This window comes from Athene noctua, chromosome 1 (genome assembly GCF_965140245.1).
Source record: "Athene noctua chromosome 1, bAthNoc1.hap1.1, whole genome shotgun sequence".
NCBI lineage: Eukaryota > Metazoa > Chordata > Aves > Strigiformes > Strigidae > Athene > Athene noctua.
In genome coordinates, this window is record NC_134037.1 from 38,424,034 (window position 1) to 38,442,269 (window position 18,236).

Genomic DNA, 18,236 nt, shown 5'->3' on the forward strand with positions numbered 1-18,236 from the left:
CCACAGCGCCCGCCCGCCCGCCCGCCGCACTGCGCCTGCGCACGAGCCCCCGCCCGCTCCGGGGCTGCGGCGCGAGCGCGAGGGGGCCCCCCCGAGGCTGCGGGGGAGGCGGGCAGGAAGGAGCCCCGGCTGTTGTGGAGAGCGCGCGGCCGCGACAACCCGCCAATAGCCAAGCGGGCCCTACTGTTTTTCCCTCCTCCGGCCAATCAGCGCTCGCTTCCTCCTCCGCCCGTGAGCCGTTCTGGCCAATGGGAAGCGGCCTCTTTGGGCGCCCGTGATATTCAAACCGAGAGCGGCGCGCGTGCTCCTCTGGCTGAAGCCCGGGGTCCCGGCCCTGAAGCTGCTGCCGCCGCCGCCGCAGCGGGCGGTGAGGGGGAGTGCGGGCGGTGAGGGGGAGTGCGGGCGGGGGGCCGTGACGGTGCGCGGTTAGCGGCGAAGCTGCCGAGGGGCGCTGGCGGCGGAGCCCATGGGTCTCGCTTCCCACCGGCCCCGCCCTCCGCTCCCCGCCGCGGCCGGGAGGCCGGCGCTGACCCGCGGCCCGGCGCGCGCTTGCGGGAACGGGGCGGCGTGTGGGGCGGCGGCGTGTGGAGTGGGCTGCGGTCGGGCGCTTGGTGCAGAGGGGCGTGGGGCTCCTCTGGGCTGCCGCCCCTGCGGGTCAGGAAACCTGGTGTCTCTTTCTCTCCTCACAGCCCCTCACCACCTTTTGTCACTGCGTTTCTCTTGCCACGAATTCTTTATCTGAATTTTGTGAGGGCTTTGGAGAGTGGTGTTGTGGTTTTTGGTTTGTTTTTTTTTTTTTTTTCTTATTTAAGTTTGGTCTATTATGAAACTAAACGAAAAAGAAGTCCTAGATAATACAGCTACAGTTGCAGAGTTGACAGCTTATAAGAAGATATAATTGGGTGAGGATATCAATCCATTGTGCAGGTTATCTTCAATTAGGCTGAAGAGTAGCACTCTCAAGAAAGAAATATAAGGCAGAATTATGTTTGAAATTAATTTACGCAAATTGTTTTGGAAACAGGAAGGTGAATTTTGGCAAGGAGAGGGAAGAGGAGAGAGACATCTTTGAATGCGTGCCCATTCAGCTCTGGCTATCGCAGGTGATAAAGCAGTTTAAATTCCTGAAATGATACCCTAAGTTAAAACTCCTCTCAGTTATGTCCCTTGTTACTGCTTGGCTATATCCTTAAGCCTTCAGAACTTAAAACTGTATCTAGGTGGTTTTGTGTGCTGCTCTGTTCTCCACTGCCTCTTGGTAACTCTTAGACTGTGGTACAGCCTCTGGTTTGTTTACGCTACAGTTGCTCACCTGCTTCTCTGCTGTTGAACCTTTTTCTGATTAGCCCCGTTTTGTAGATAAGACTAGAATTTCAGATTTTCCTATTACTTTTCATAGTTAATGTTGCTAGGTTTTTTTAATGAATTTTTTTGAGTCTTGGGTGGTTTTGTTTCTCTTTAAGAAAATCCCGATTTAGCCTGTAGGTCTTGTAAACAAAACCAAGCAAAGATTATGCACATGTAGGCGTTTTTTTTAAAGCCTGGCTAGAGGCTTCAAAACCATGACATTTCTATGTATTTTGGTAAATAGTGGCTGGATAAAGGAGAGACTTAGTGGCTGCAGTAGGGAACAGATTAGAAGTGAGTTATCAAGTCTGTAGTTAGAAAGCTATTTTAATAATCTTGTAGTCCTGTAATCAGGGTGTTATGTGGGATTTGAAGGGACCTGAAATTGGAGAGGAGTTGGAGGGCTTTGCCACTCATCTGAATTCAGATTTTGGTGACTGCTTACAGAAGAATTTAGGCTGACTCTTTCTAGAAAACATCTTTTAAACATCTGTCTGGAGTAAGCAAAAGTTGCAGGATTTCTTTCACATTCTACCATTGCAATTGCTCTTTAGACTTTACCCTGAAAGCTTTGTATCTTTTAACAAGGAGGTCTTTTGCTTTCATGACTTCCCATGGGTTTTGAAGAAACTCAGCGGTGTGAAACGTAGCTGTTCCTTCAAAGCAGTAATAAAAACTACCTTCTGCTGTAATATCTACAGAACACTGATTGATAACTGGATGAATGACAGATAATGCCATGTGTTTCTGAAGATCGTTGTGTGTTATCACCTTTCCATTCTTACTTGCCTTGAACCAAGACAGCAAGATCCTAAGGGCAGGAACTTTTAAACACCTAAATGTCCATGTAATAGATCCTAGAATTCAGGAAGGGTCTTTGCTTAAACACACTACCATACTACCAATGTTGATGTAACTGCACTTGGAGATAGTTCTATTTCTTGTAACTGACAGCATTTTCTGTATTCCATGCAAGCATGTGCATCTGCTTAAATGGTGAGCACTATTGTACTGAACACATGAACAGAATAACGCAAACGCTGTAGAGGGTGTCAGTTACAGTTAGTTTTCCCCTCTTGTGTGTGATCCTTCTGCATAGGAAGAGAAGGATGTCTTAAATACTGGGTGGGAGGAAATGTCAGAAAACATATGCGTGGATAAAGTTCCTGACTGAGAGGAGTAGGTGGTGTTTTACCTCATCTGCACAGAGGGCTTAAGTTTTTTCAACATATAGTCTCTTGACATTAGTAGATGCAGATGCTTTAATCAGGCCATAGGAACAGAGCTAAACAATTATTTAAGTTAACAGTGTGGCCACAAGGATGTGGGGGTATAAGGGAAATATAGGTAATAGGATAACATTAATTTCTTTGACTAGATTGATAAATTCCCTTGGAGGAATAAAGCTGGGCAAGCTGTTGGGCACTGGCTTAAAACTTTTGCAGCCTTCTGCATCTCCTTGGATAGACAGATGCATAATATCACTAGATTTCGAGGGGTAGGAAGATTGTACCTTTTTGTTTGATAATTAAAACATATTTTCATACTTTCTCAAAGCTTGCATTTGTGGAAAAACTGCGTTGGGCTCCAGAAACTGAGCAAGTAGTGTAAGACAGCAAATACAGTATTTCAAGACTGGATGTCATCATTTCTCTATTATCAATAAATCCTTTTGGGTGTATTACACGTGAAATCCTACAATTAACTTGTATTGCCACTTCATTTACAGCATATACTGCTCTTTCATCTATGTCCCTTGGCTTCTTACTTAGTGAGTCTGTATGAGGGGGTGAGATTACTTAAGCTACTATGCTTTTTTGGAGGTAGTCGTAGATCTTCCTGATCTCTGCATACATGTCCTCACTGTTCCTTGTTTCCCTGTCTCTGACCTCTTTTCCTGTATGGATTTCTACATCTTGGATGTAGCCGTTGCAATTAGAAGCTCAGTTCCTATTGAGTGCATGTTGCTATTTTAGGTTTTCGCTGTCTTGTTAGATTTTGAATGCACTTCTCACAGAAGTTCACAGCAAATGCTTTCTTTAAAAGTAATCATGCAGCAGATTAAGCCAAAATGAGACTCCCAACACTTGCTTATGGCTGAACTTTGGCATGAGTAGAAAGATTAGTTGCAAATCATGACAATACACAGGTGAATAATGTGCCATTAGTGTATTTTTGTATCTGTAAATGTTGTAACAAGCTGACACATCTGGAAGTGCTTGCTCTCAGTTCAAGAGTAATGTTTAAGCTTTTTTGTTCTGTTATACTACTAGCTAGGAATAGTTTCACTGATTTAACGAAAGCTATATTTCTGGGGTATCATGAAGATTAGGCAAGCTTAGAGGAGATACTGATATTAATGTAATTTTAGATGTCTAACTGTTCTGTTTTTGATAGGCAGGAACTTCTTCAGGATGGAGAGCTACGTTTCTTACCTTTGTTGGATTCTTGGGATCATCTGAGATAGTCTCCTGTTATGTTTTTGACAAGGCATATCCATTCTTCAGGAGAGGTTTTCTCCATATAGTACACGTTGAACCTTGAACACTTAAGCAGCACACCAGAAATGTAAGTTTGATGTGTATTGATGAGAGTTAAGTTCAAATTTAAGCAGAAAATTATGGTTTTGGTCTACTACATTTGGGAAGCTATCACTGCAAAAAGAATAATGGATCTTGTATATTCGTGAGGAAAATATAAATATAGTGTTTAAAAAATAAAATCCAACTGGAAATTGTTAGCGATTACAGTTGTAATGAGAGGCTATGGTATTACTAAACATGAGATAAACTTCTTTTGATCTTCTTGGTGCTTCAGTTTCTGTAGAAGCTGACTTGATCTGTACTTTGAGGGGAATTGGGTACAGCTTAAAGGCAGGCCTTTAAGGATATTCTCACCTGTATGTAGGAGTTTTGGAGTATCTTGAGTTCCTGTAGCCTGCTCTACTGTATTTATAAAAGGCAAAACTGCAACGTGTATCAAAATCTTCCCTATGAAGAGACAATTTTTTTTTTCCCTATGAAGTAAATAAGTATCATCATAATGACATGTGAACCACCTTTGCTATGTAATTTTTAGCAACATGATCTCCAAAAGATGGGGGGTGGTTTACAGAGCCGGTTTCAGAACTGCCTAAGTTGATTTTTCTTTATGCTCTTTAGGGATAAAGAGGTATTAAAGCAAGTTCCAGATGAGCCTGAAATTAGAATTTGTTCAATATAGTTTTTGGAAGGAAAATAAGTCTTGGTTCAGTGAAATGAAAATTGTATTTCAGATAGCACTGATTTAGCATGCTGCCTCTAGTTTTCATAATTTTTGTTCTGTATAGGTCTCGTTTACAGCTCTGTTTGAGTGATGCTTGCTTCTCCTTTTCTCAGACCGCTGAAAACATTTCAGTTTATGAAGGAAGGAACCATTTTCATTACTTAATGCTTTTTTTTGTTTGTTTTTCTGCAAAGATATTCTAAAGCCATGTCCTGAACTTCTCACCAGACTCCAAGAGTTGTTAAAGTGATGCTAAGACCTCTTGATAGTTGTAATGTAAATGGTGCTTTTGCCAGACTAGATCTTGGAGTTTACACAAAACCCCTGTGTTTTCAACCTACTAAAACTATACTTTTATGTAGACATGACTTTTCTTGGTGGGACATTTCTAGTACAGGAAGAACATGAAATATGTGTACTTCTGCTGTATAAGCAAGCTCTGTAAACATGAGTCTCTTTGGTTTATGGTCTCTGCTTGGGGAAAGCTGTGACTGCTGCTTTTGAAGAAATGCAAACTTGCGATGACTAATGCTCTAAAAAATAATTGTGAGACTTCCTGAAAGTGGTGCCAAGTTTATTTTTAGATAGTGGACTTAGAGGTGGATGACCTTACTTATCCCATTCAATGACATCTCTATCAATAATTCATCTGAAATAAATCTAATCTCTCAGGGCCTTCCAGCAACTTTTCATTGACTTGTTACAAGAGGAACAAAGACCAACGATTCACTATAAAAATGAACTTAGACTTTTCTTTGAACCTATTTTATCTGTCCAGAGTGCATTACTTTCCCTGTTTCTGGGACCAACTTCACAGTAATTGGGAAGTCAAATCCCCTGGATTCTTAATATTAAAATCCTCTTACAATTCTTAATATTAAAATTGTTTTGTTTGTTAAATGCACAGAATATGAATAATGTGAGAAAAGCTGTGATCAGTGTGTTTCATGAAAATGTAAAAGATTTTTGTTGTAGGCAAAAAATCATCAGCTTTTCTTCAGTTTATTTTATCATTCTTGCTTTGCTCAGATTGTCTAGGTTCTTCTCTCAGCTATATTCATGTATTATATTTCAGCTGTTAATAAACTGATACAGCATCAAGGATTTGGCATAAGTTCGTTTAAAAAAAAATCTTCAAGCCTCTAAATCCATATCCTTTTAGAAATTTAAAAATGTGTCACTTTTGTAATACCCATTTGAACAAAGGAGCACGTGAATTCTTTCCTGCTTACCCACTGTGAAAACTAATTGCTGTAACCTGTGGCACGGAGTTTAGATCAACGTCGTGTGCTAAACTTTCAGGCAGAATAAAAGAAGGATGGTAATGGGATCATAGCTCCTGTTGGCTTTATGGATATATACATGCAGAACACTTCTCATTTTAAGTCTTTCCCCTTTTTGTGAATTGCCTGTAGCAACTCCTGTGGAGGGACAGGACTTGTGGAAAGGAAGAGACTAATTTTTGTGGGAGTTAAAGCTACAAGGACCTCTTTTTCAGTGAGACTTTTTGTCCTGGAGCTGTTGGAATTTGAGGCCCTGGCTTTTCTTACGGTCTGAGTTTTGGCTACTTGCTGTATATTGGGCATGTACCACTTGTTAAAACAGTAGGGGAATCTCTTGGAGGGAGGGGATCATCAGGACGGTATAAGTTTGTGCTACACAGAGAGGATACAGAAGTTTGTTTGCTTTTGGTGTACAGGTTTGGCTACATAATGTAGGAATTAACTACATTTCTCTAATAGGTTGCCAGATGTGCATGTACAGTAAGGAATATGGAAACTTATGTTAATGGCTTTTAGAATATTGGTAGATTATTGTGATGGGAAGGGGATGTGAACTGGAAAGGTAGCTGAAATATGAAAATGTCAAATAAGAGGGGGAAAAAATGCCATTTTTTCACAAGTGCTTTCCTGTGCTGCATCTGTTGAAATTACAGACTGTATATGTATGTTCTTTTACTAGCTCTGCTAGAAAAAACCGCCAAGCTTTCTCTGTATCTTCAACAACATTCCATTATAGTAGTGGTTTTCAGCACTTATTGATTGGAGCTCTTAAGTCTTCTAATGAAGTGTTGGACAGTTATAATTTCAGTGTAATTTCATTTGCTGTGTCTTTGCTAGTCTGTGTTGATCTGCAAGTTAGACCCTTACAGTCAACAGGTCAGTTTTGAGTACCAGTGTGCTATGATATATTGAGACTTGAGGGGCATAACACTTATTACATTTATTTAGATGTTATCAACAGCAAACCTAGATTTAAATTACTGGTTTAATAAATGATTGAAAACACATATAGTATTTAATGGCTAAGCTACTGTTATAAAAGATGTGAAAAATCTTAGCTTTTACAAAATACCAAGTTCAGTGATACTCCCTTTTACCATAATTGTGTTTTTACATTTTTCCCTACATTCATTCTTTCTTCCCTTTCAACATACTCTAACAAACCTGCGTGCACTCTTCCCTGATTTGTACTTAGGTAGGAACTTGTAAGCCCTTACGTAGTTAGCTTGTTCTTTAGAAAGGATCTCTTCTCTGCTGGACTTTTCACCCGTAATGTCTTTTCACACCTCTATGTCTAGCAAACTTGCAAGATTATGTTTATCTCCCCTTGTGGTGAGAAGATCCCTGCGTCCTCATATGTCACAAACTGCAAAATAATGCTGTAGATGCATAGTGTATCTTTTAAGGTATATGTTTTTTCTTACTGATATCATTCACTTCTCCTGAACTCTCTTCAGGCACATATGTGTAGTTCACCCCTGTCTCGTTACAGCCTTAATTCTGCTAAGTTTTCATCAGAGTTATTCATAGTTTGGTTTAGTTTATATGTAAAAGCAGTAGCAATTTTCACCTGTTTCCCTGTCTTCACTGCTAACCATGAGTGCAGAGGTTTAGAGTTTTTATCTATGGCTTTGCCCCTTTCCAGCCAATTTTGTTCACACTTCCAATGTGATGTTAGTTACAATGAAGCTTTGTAATTTAGTTTTCAGACTGAATTATAGTGAATGAGTCTGCAAGGTGTTAGAGTCAAATGTAGGCATACAGAGGTCTGTATAGCATACCTCTGAGTGAAGAAAACCGTCTTTTTTTAGTAAGCTGCTACCTACATCAGTGATTCTTATCACATCCTTTGTAAGAGCAATATGGCTTCTTCCTTGGAAATATGCACAAGAGTTTGCCCTTCCTGAACAGAGAGACTATAGAAGGGTTAAACTTACATAGTTTTGTCTTAATAATGTTCCTAATATTTACTTTTGTAAACTTCAAATTACTCCAGTTATGTGGACATAATTCATAGTAGCTGACAAAGTGCATAAATTTGCTGTAGGGTTCTCCCAGCCTGCATATAGGCTGTGAAATTCTGTGCAGTTATGTCTTTGGTGTTTCGTGTGTGAACTTTCTGAGTCTTCTGACTAGTGTCTCTGGGCTAGTGCTCCCCTCCAACATCAGTTTTCAGTTTCAGTGTCGGGTTGTATTCCTTAATAAAGCAGTCATTCCAGCCAGGAATTAATACAGAAGTTGAATATTACTTGTTACAACAATGTAGTATAGTAATTAGTTACATATTCCTTACTGGTTCACCTGTATTCAGTGGTTTGTCTTTATTTGTGTAAGCTCCCAGAATTATTCCTTTTGGATAGACATGGTGGTAAAATTTTGGAACAGCAAAAGCTAAGGAGAACTAGGACAAGGGACTACTTAAAAATGTTTGATGTAGAATCTTTGTGGTATAAATAAGTACACAGCATTTCAATTAAGTGCTGCTTTGGGGAAGGATAATGATAAAATTGAGGCATAACAAGAATAAACTGATACTTTCAGAGCACAACTGTCCAACTACACGTATGTTAAAAAATATGCCTATTAGAGAGGAAATAATGCTAAAATATGTTTTAAGTATCTCCTAGGTCTTAAAACTTATTATTTTTACTGCAAGTTATACCCGTGATGGAAAAAATTGATATTGTTAAAACGTCAAGCTTATAGAATCAAGTTTTCTTTCCAAATGAAAAATGTTTAAGGGAGGTGTGTGTGTGAAGGGTGACACATCTAAGGTAGTCTAACCCAGCCTTATAGGTGGCATCTGACAGAAGTCTCTCCTTCCTGTCTTTCCGTTCCCTTGCCCATATGGTAACACAGTTGAGAGAGCAGGAAAAACATAAAACAAAAAGATAAAATCTCTCTGCCCTTTTTTTATACAGTTTTATGTTGGAATTTGTCCCTGAGCCAGGTCACCATGAAGTTAGACAAATGCTTGTTCTATTACTGTAAATTCAAGAGAAGTGGTAGGAGTGTATGGCTAGGAGGAGGACTCTTGGCTATTCTAATCTATGCGTTCAGAATGTGATTTAAAACAAATTCACAGCTATTCAGGCAAAATTTCATACCCCCCATTTAATTCAAACACTGAATACACCTTATTGGAAGGAGCTACTGTGAAGCATGGACTAGTATTTGTGCAGATCAGTTATGTACCAATTCCTTTTGCATGTCACTGTTGTCTTCTGCTAGGAAGTTTACTTGTATAGCTACATTGATAAAAACTTAATAGAACATTTGGTACATAATGTGGTTGAGTTTCAAGCTGCAAAATATACCTGAAAGGCTTTTCCATGGTATTTCCAGTTAATGTGAGCTACAGCAGGGTTTCTCAGTAACTTCACAGGTTTTTGACCTTGTGTCTTCAGATGGAGGAGGAGGACCTAAGTGAAAGAGGATTGCCACAAATTGCTTCAATTATGAACAGAGTTAGAGACTTGAAAAACAAATACAGAAATGAAGACAATATCACAGATGAGCTTAACTGTACTAAAATCTCAGCTGATACAACAGGTATGTGTTTTTGTTACTCTGTTGTCACTTATCCAACAGTTTTTAATGTAAGCTGAGTGAAAGAACCATTAACTGAAAGGATTTAAGGGTTAGCATTTCTCAGTATTAATGACTGCAAAGTACATCACATCTCTCCTTATTTCTTTAGTTAACTGTCATCTTGTTAAAAAAAAATCACTAGTTATCTCACATGAAAGCTTATAGAAAGTATTGTCTTCTATTCATATTTGCTTCAGTTTTAATCAATCTCTTTTGTTATTTTTCTGTCAGATAACTCTGGAACTCTTAATCAAATTATGATGACAACAAATAACCCGGAGGATTGGCTATGTTTTTTGCTTAGGCTAGAGAAAAAGGGTATTCCTCAAATGGATGTTAGCCTACTGAATAGACTCATTGGTCGTTACAGTCAAGCGGTGACTGCACTACCTGCAGAAAAGCATAGTCAAGATGAGAGCTATGCTCGCATCCTTGTGAGATTTGCCGAGTTGAAAGCGTAAGTATAAATTTTTCAATATAAGAACTTATTTAAATGCAGTATTCTTACTAATGATGATAAAAATAACATTAGTGGCTTCTACAACAAATTATCTTGTTGAGTGTGGATGATTTCATATCAACTTGAAACTCTGAGCACTTCTGGCCAGTTTCTGTTGTCTCCACAGTACTTGCATTTTTTTGTATATGCTAATAAACATGATTGTTCACAGCTATTTTATTTAGAGATGTTAACGCACTTCTGGGTTCTATGTGTAAAGTATGGGGAGAAATAGCATAAGACCCTTTTTTTTTTTTTTTCAGCTCAAAAGCAGCTGTGTGGGTGAAATCTGATAAAATTTGGGGTAACTATAATCTGTGTGTTAAACTGTGTGTTGTGAGGATTAATTTCTCTGTGGTCTTCTATAACTGATTTAGCTGTGAGGTAGACAATTTGCTATTATCTAAGCCATCTAGGCAAACGATAGTGGTCTACCCTTGTCTGCTTTCTCCCTTACTACGAAAGACTCATCCCAGCTACATTGAATTAGCTACCTTAGGGTAGGAAGCATGTCTCAGAATACCATTCTGTGCTTTCATACTTTTTGAAATTAGTTTTGACTGTGGTCATTTATGGCTTTATTCAGTCCAAATTTGAGCAGTGTGGTTGTTCGGATGATTTGAGTCAGGGTTATAATTTGATTTTGTTCTTAAGGAGTTCTTCTGTCGCTTGAAATACCATTACAGGAAACATTTGGATGAAGAGCTCCATTTTTGGAACATAACATTGCAGCAATCCTTAACGATTAGAGCTGAGCAGGTTGTTTTCTAGTGATTATAGTTAGTGTCTCTGTTTCTTCTATGTCCTTGTATTTGGCTTTTTGGCAGGTGACTTGATGTTGCAGTATGATATTGTATACTTCTTTCTGTACTGTCATTTGCATGGATCTTGCTGCATTAGTCTTTACTTCCATTGTATGCTTTTAGTAATCTGTTGAATCTACATTGAGAAATAAGCATGAGTGAATAATGACCTGCTATGAATCCTTAGTCTCTTGAAGAGGTAAGGTCTTTTTGTGTAAGTGGAGTAAAACATATCTTCCAGAAAGACCTCCTGTCTTTAAAGATATTGAGAGATGGTGTTCTTGTTGCTTTTCCTCAGAACAGAAATTGTATACCGTAGGCTTCAAGCTCATACTTTCTGGAATTTCCCTTCCAGAATGGTGATTGGATGCTATTATCAAGTCTCATCTGTTATTTCATTATATGCAGTAATAGTCTTAAGTTCAGAAAGAGTATTTCCTACCTTAATCACTTAAAAGCTTCTGGACCTATTTCCATTTGATCTTTAAGACATGGTTTTAAGGGATACTTTCAAAATGGATATTAGAACTATGTTCAGTATTGTATGTTGAATTGTAGAAAGTAAAACTGAGGGCACTGTCAGTATAGCTATACTGAAATACCTTCTGTTTTGGTAGCTAGCATTACTGTAGGATCTACTTAGCTCACTGGGTACTTCAGATCTACTCTCTTTGTTTTTTCTTCATATTTTTAACTGGCAAATACCATCAGTCATATCTTTCCTGACTTGAGAATAAAAATTATTTTTTAAAAAAGATGAACAATCCACTCCCAAACCCCTCTCTAAAAAAATGTACCTGCCAAAGTCTGGCATAGGATCCATCCCAATGGAACTTTGCTATAAGTATCTCCCTAAATGATGGGATCTTGTTTGAAAACTACTTTCAGAGATTAGCCAATTCTTAATTGTTTATTATAAGATAATACTTTCTCATTCAGAGTGGCAAAAAGATGTAGTTTCATATAAATAAATGATATTAATGAACTACATATGTAATCACACCAGACCATGAAATTGCTTTGGATCAGATCTAAAACCCAAAATGTTGCTTGTCTGTAGTTTTTGGAGATAAATGTGAAGTTAATCAGTGAGTGGTTATCTGGGTCTTTTGTTTGGCATGTTCATTAACTTCTTTTAATTTTCTTGGTGTTCAAGATTTTCCTGATGTTTCATACTCACCACCTCTGCTCCTGGCTGTCATTTTGTCTAGTACTATCTATTTTGTCTCTACTCAGTTGTAGCTTCTGTTAAAGAAAATCTTATCACTTCCTACAGTGCTTCTGATTTTATTTTTTTTAGCTATTGCAAGTAAAATAACCCTTTGATACAGAGGTGCTCAGATTGTATTGCCTTTACTGGGAGAAGAAAGGTGCTCTTTAGTAGAGTTCTGTTTGCTTTTCTCCTAAATGTTCCACCTAACAGGAAAAGCAAGTCAGAGCATCACAAACCTCAGCAGCAGTGACAGTGGCTTGAGATCTGTCTATTGACATCAACACTGGTTTTCTTCTGATCAAAGCTGGATTATTCCATTCTTGGCACTGCACTTGTGTTGTCCTGGTATCTTATCTAGCTGCAGTTTATGCCAAAACCTTTTGACCTATTATGATTCTGAGGATGTTTGAAGAACCCTTGGATGTACTCTGAAACAGGCACAGGTGAACAGTCGGCTGCATCAGTGGTTATCTGTGTGGCATTAACCATGCCAGGCCTGCTTTTGTGTAATGCTTCTGGCTGTAGCACAGTGCCACCAAGTGTGTGGCACTTGATGCCTGTTGCTAATGTTAGGTCTTGTTCTGCATACTGCTATACAAGCTGTTGCTGCTTTTTACAAACTTACGTTTTAGCATGCTTTTTGAAAGCTAATGTAATTCAAGTTACATCTTAATTCCTGTTACTCTGACTTTGCCTGCAGATGAGTTACTCTGTGACTGTCCTATTGCTTTTGATGATCAGAGCTGAGTTTATTAAACTTTCTGGAGTCCAGTAACATGCCTAAACTATGATAGACTTTTCTCATTCTTAATTCCACAAAATTCTAATGGAAGTATGTTCACTTTAGCTTTCTGTGTTGATTTTTCCGTACTTATTTTTTTTAAGCCATTGTCATAATTTTTTCATCATCTCTACTTCTATACTAACTTTGCTTACCTGTTGAGCCAGGGTGGAATTTTGAAAGAAATTCCTTTATTTCTTGATTGTGTATTTTGCTAATAAAAGTGTTAAGAGAACTCATCTTTTTTAATATTAAAGGGGGGGGGGCATTGAAATGTAAGATTAATATGTCATAGTGATATAGATTTGGGCCTTTTCTATCTTGACCAGTATTTACTTAAGCTGCAGAATATTTAAATGTTGATGTATTGTGTGCAGGCATCTCTGTTGGCCTACCTAATGTATGGCTGAATCTAAAACTAGGATTAAAATTTAGTAAAAGAAACTATTAAATTACCTTGTCTGGACTGGGTGGCACAACCTCTACATTTTTGAAGTATACCATGTTTGCCATTGCTGATTCTAGTGTGTCTGCAGAAAACAGACTTAAATCTACCTTGTGCTACCAAATTTCTCCTGTGTATGGGGAAAATGGAATTAACTCCCTACATCTTGTAAGGAGCTGATGTTCCCATGGAAGCCTTGGTAGAGGTAGCTATTGGATAAATGCTCTTGTGCCCTAGTTTTCTATAGGTATCGTTTCTTAGATGTACCAACAGAAACAACTTCCTTCAGTGACCTGCATCTCTGAGGGAATCTGATAGTTTGGATGCAGTTGCAGAAGTTCTTCAAGGTAGAAAAGCTCATAACCTCCAGCAAAATTTTGGAGTTCAGTATTGCTTTAATGTAATGAACTAGAAAGTTTGTGACAATGTTGCTGCAGGATGTAACTAATAGTTTATACCTTTCTTCTGATGATTAATATGAATACATTTTTCTACACTTGGTGTTTCTAAAGCAATCTCCTTGTCCTCTTGCCTTGCAACCCCTGTAGTATTGGAGTGGATGCATCTAGAAGAACGGAGAGTTTTCTCTGGATAGTGTCAGCATGTAGCCTAGAAGGGCTACAGGTGGGTGTTCTGTACAGCTTTTAGGAAAAAAAAAATCTATGTATATTGAGGAATAATATCAGCAGTGACAAAGAACAAGTCCTCAATCTTTACCTTCAGGTTTGAGCACATTCTGTTTTTTTTGAAAGGGTCAGCTTGATATCTTTCAGTTACTGGCTTTTTAAGACTCTTTTCTTGTTTATACTTCACTGATGTCTCTAAGGAAGTGAAAAAACTTCAGCAATAGATGGATTGCTTTTCCAGATTATCTAAAGCCATCCCCCAGCACGTGGAACTTCAACCTTGTTACTTAGGTTTTTCACCTTTGTGTAACTACTGATATGCTGTCTTTACAGTCTTCAAGATCCAGAGGAGGCACGGGACCAGTTTCATCTGGCCAGACTGAACTGCAAGAAATTTGCTTTTGTGCATGTGGCTTTTGCACAGTTTGAGCTATCACAAGGTGTGTAGAAAAACTTGTTTGATGTTGCTGTTCTGTGTTGTTCTAGGTTTTATTGTTCTAAACTTCTGCTATGTTGCATAATTTGCAAAGAAAATGGTAAATATTAAATTGGCAGAAAAGATGGATTTTCTTTTTTGACTGAAATTTAACAAGAACATGGTTCACTTTTAATGAACATATGTGCACAGTTCTTAATAGGCTTCTTCCTTTTTAGAAATAACTTTCAAACAAGATAAGTGGCAGTGATTTCTGGGTTTTTTTAAGCTTAGATCTTACAGTGGGTGGTATGAGTAAGGCTCTTGCTGTGTTGAAAAGTTATGCTCAAATTTGAGTGGTAATCTCCTTCTAGATATTTTCAGCTTGCTTGTGGAAGAAATTCTGGCTCCTTCCAAACAGTAACTGTAGTTTCAGTATTCAAAATAAAACGGTAGTCTTCATCATATGGTGCCATACAGCAGTGTTTTAGGCAAGCCATTCTGATATGAAAGTCATGATGTCTCTTAAATTCTGGTTTTCTTCTTTAAGATTCTTGTCTTTATCCTGTTCCTTGGTATACTGGATCTGGTATGGGTGGGGTTAACTTAATAGCTCATAGGATGCTGTGGTTTAGATCTGTGACTACAATAGTTATAACATACCTGTGTTTTAGCTGCTGCTGAACAGTGCTTGCACAGTGTCAAGGACTTCTGTTTCTTGCTTGGCCTCTCCTCTACACAAAGGCTGGGGGTGGGCAAGAGGTTTGCAGGGGACACAGCTGGGACAGCTGACCTGAATTGGCCAAAGGGATATTCCATGCCATATAGCATCATGCACAGCATCAAAAACTGCCTTTCCAAAGTAGCAGATGCTTGGAGACTGGCTGGGCATTGGTCTGCTGGTGGGAGATGATGAAATGATTGCCTTGGCATCACTTTTTTTTTTCCCTTTTTCTTTCACTTATTAAACTCTTTGAATTTTTTTCTTTTGTTCTTCCAGTTCTCCCTTTAGACTATTATAGACTATACAGATTATGCTTTAATATATCTAGAACAATAGGTCTTCAATAATTCAGGCCAGTAGTCCACAAAGTTCACCTGGGCTTACGTCAATTCTTTCCTATGGTATGTAGGGAAGGTGGCTCTGGTACTTGGTAGCAGGGTAGTGCTGCCAACCCACAGACTGATATTTTTGGGTGTCTGTTTTAAATCATCTTTCTGTGGGTGATTTGAGCAGTAATCTGTTACCCTATTTATCTGTTCCCTTTAACAGCTTGCTCTATCTAGAAATACAAGCACATTCAATTAAAGCTGTTTCCTTCTTTGAAAGAAGCAGCCTTGGTGAATATACTGAGTTTTTTGTGGTTTGTTTTTCTTCATGGCTTTTGTCAGTATGCAAGTTGTAGTATACTGCCTAGTATGAGAAATTCTCCCCCAAACTAACTACTGTAAATAAGTAAAGGAGACTAAACTGTCTATTCTACACTCTGGACTGTGAATACATTTTACTAGATACTTCTCCTTATGTTTACTTCTGTTTATAGACAAAACCACTGCAAGTGGAAAAAAGACTTGGTCCAGTACTTGCTTTTAACTGTATTTCCCATTTAACTCTATGTCCTATGAAGCAGAGCCATTTTATTAAAATCAATAAGTAAATAAGCATTTGTCTTCTCAGATTTCCCAGCTCTTCTTAACTAGTAAGTTTATTTGTAATGGAGTAGGACAGGATGTGGAAATCCCTCTCAGAAATACATGCCATGTAAATAATGGATTGAGGAAGGATGCTGAATATGACTTCTCCGCAGGATGGGGGAGAAGACAAAAGTCTGTGTATTTGTGACTTGAAATTCCATGGTTTTTCTGTTTCAGATGAGTCAATTATTTGACTGTTCTTGTTCTTATATAAAGTGGTATTGAATTTATAAACAGTGGCAAAAAGCAGATAGTAATTTAAGTGAACATTGTATGCTTATTAAAAAAGATAATAAAATGGTAATACTGCAATAAAAGATACTGTCAAATAATTGTAATAAAAAAACCCCAGGTGTGTAATTTAAGTGTAGAAATGTTCCTACTGGTTATCAATGACTAAATTCATCCTTCTTGCACAGTCAGTTGTAAATTTAATTATCCCATAGCTGTGGGATGTGTTCATGCAGTAGGTTCCCTTTGACAGCAAGTAGTCAACCTAAAATGAATTCCTAATCCCAAAGGAATAAACCATTTATGACTGCCTTTGTTTTATCTCCACTGTGTTCTCTGATTTGTATCAGTTATGCTTGAGCTGCTCTATTTGACATTTGGTAGTGTATGACACTATGGTGTACCTGCTGGGTGCTTCACAGAGGATTAATGTAACGTGTGAGTTGCACATCGTTATTTTGAGTGCTGTTCCTCTTTCACTGTGTGTGTCCAGTTTAGGCTAGAGGGAAGGAAGGAGGATGAGGGTAGTGCCCTGTTACCTCCTTATCCTGGTGATTTCAGCAGTGCTTTGGTGCACTTGCCAATTGCTTCTGGATTAATGTGATTTCCCTTTACATTAAGAAGAAAGTTAATTATATGTTCACTTCCCCATCTTGAGCAAAATTGTGAGCTATAGCTCAAGTCAAAATTCTGAAATTATGGTTGGCAAATTGATACTGATTTCCTTATAAATTGAATATTCATGACCTGAAAATGGGCTGACACAACAAAGGTACCATTTTGATTTTATTGAAATGCTGAATACAACTTCACTTAAATAGGTCAGGTGAGGAGCTGTCTCCTCCTTAATTTTGGTGTGCCTTGGGTGGTGTACTTGAAGCAAGACTTGCTGTGAATTGCTTGGAACTCATGACCATAAATAAAACTACTTCTAGGTATATAAAATGTTGTGCTAGGTGAATCATTTGGACTTTTTGTATGCATTGAAGTGGACTGATTGAAACTCACAGGTAGTGCTGGATTTACTTTTGTGCCTTGGTTTCTCATCTGTTAAGGGGGATGGAGCAGTTAATTTTTCACATAGGTGTTTTGGTGTCATGTTGTTTCTTAGTGATGTACATAGTACTAGGAGTTGCTTTTGAGTAGCAGGTCTTGTTGAAGGAATGTGTGGTTACTAAATGTAGCCAAAGGTAGAATGCTGATTAATCATTCTTAAAAAGAAATACTAAACCTATCCACTTACTAAGGATTTGGGAGAAATATAGTATTTGATTATATGGTTAAAAACCAAGTCGTAACATATATGCACAAAATAGCTTTAAGTTCAATCATAGCTAAACTTACTCTGGCGTTTCCTTGCTTCAGTGTCCAACATCACTCATTTAATGTTCTTAAAATTACTTAAGCAGAAGTTCCTAATGCGTACACCCCCCTCCCCCCAGTCTGAACTTCAGGCAACATTGACATCTAACTTCAGTTATCAGTGGACTTTTTGAGTGCTGGAGACATCGTGTAGCTCTGAAATATGCTATTACATAGTATAAGAAATAATTATATGTGTTTGTGGCACCTCTAAGAACAAAGTGGTTTATATCTTGCTGCTTTGGAACTGAGGAAGAAGGGCATTTGGGACTTCAGGGGTGTTAACAGCTGTAACAAAACATTGCATCATTTTTGCCCTGATGCTTTCTAAACCAAGAAAAAGATTTCTTTTTTTTGGCTGCAGAACTCTACTTTCCTTACTTGACTCTTGTATTTTTTTTTATAGGTGTATGTGTAAACTGACTGCTTGCAATATTTTGTTAAAAACATCCCCTTTTGCCCCACAGTTCTCTTCAGTCTCTGATTATGTCATTTAGTTATGCATAAAACTAATGAAACAACATCCTTCCTTTTCACTTCTCTTTTCCTAACTGTAGTGCTGTCTGGAATAGTGATGTTTGATTTAACAGCTGCTTTTAACTTTGGTTTCTATTAAGTGCACTAACGATGTTTTATGATGGCATACATAATAAGGTTTGTATCTGGACAGATCTAAATGAA

General features: G+C 38.2%; 1 protein-coding gene across 2 annotated transcripts in view; it reads left to right on the top strand.

Moving 5' to 3' along the window:
- Positions 1–267: 267 nt before the first annotated feature.
- The window catches only part of TTK (TTK protein kinase), a 48,195-nt gene continuing 30,226 nt past the window's right edge, over positions 268–18,236 (top strand). For both annotated transcript variants that reach the window (XM_074922664.1, XM_074922673.1), the window contains exons 1-6: positions 268–367; positions 1,025–1,103; positions 3,745–3,915; positions 9,302–9,446; positions 9,717–9,942; positions 14,186–14,292. In XM_074922664.1, coding sequence (XP_074778765.1) covers positions 9,302–9,446; positions 9,717–9,942; positions 14,186–14,292 — 478 coding nt within the window. In that variant the 5' untranslated portion in view covers positions 268–367; positions 1,025–1,103; positions 3,745–3,915. The remainder of the gene's footprint in view (positions 368–1,024; positions 1,104–3,744; positions 3,916–9,301; positions 9,447–9,716; positions 9,943–14,185; positions 14,293–18,236) is intronic.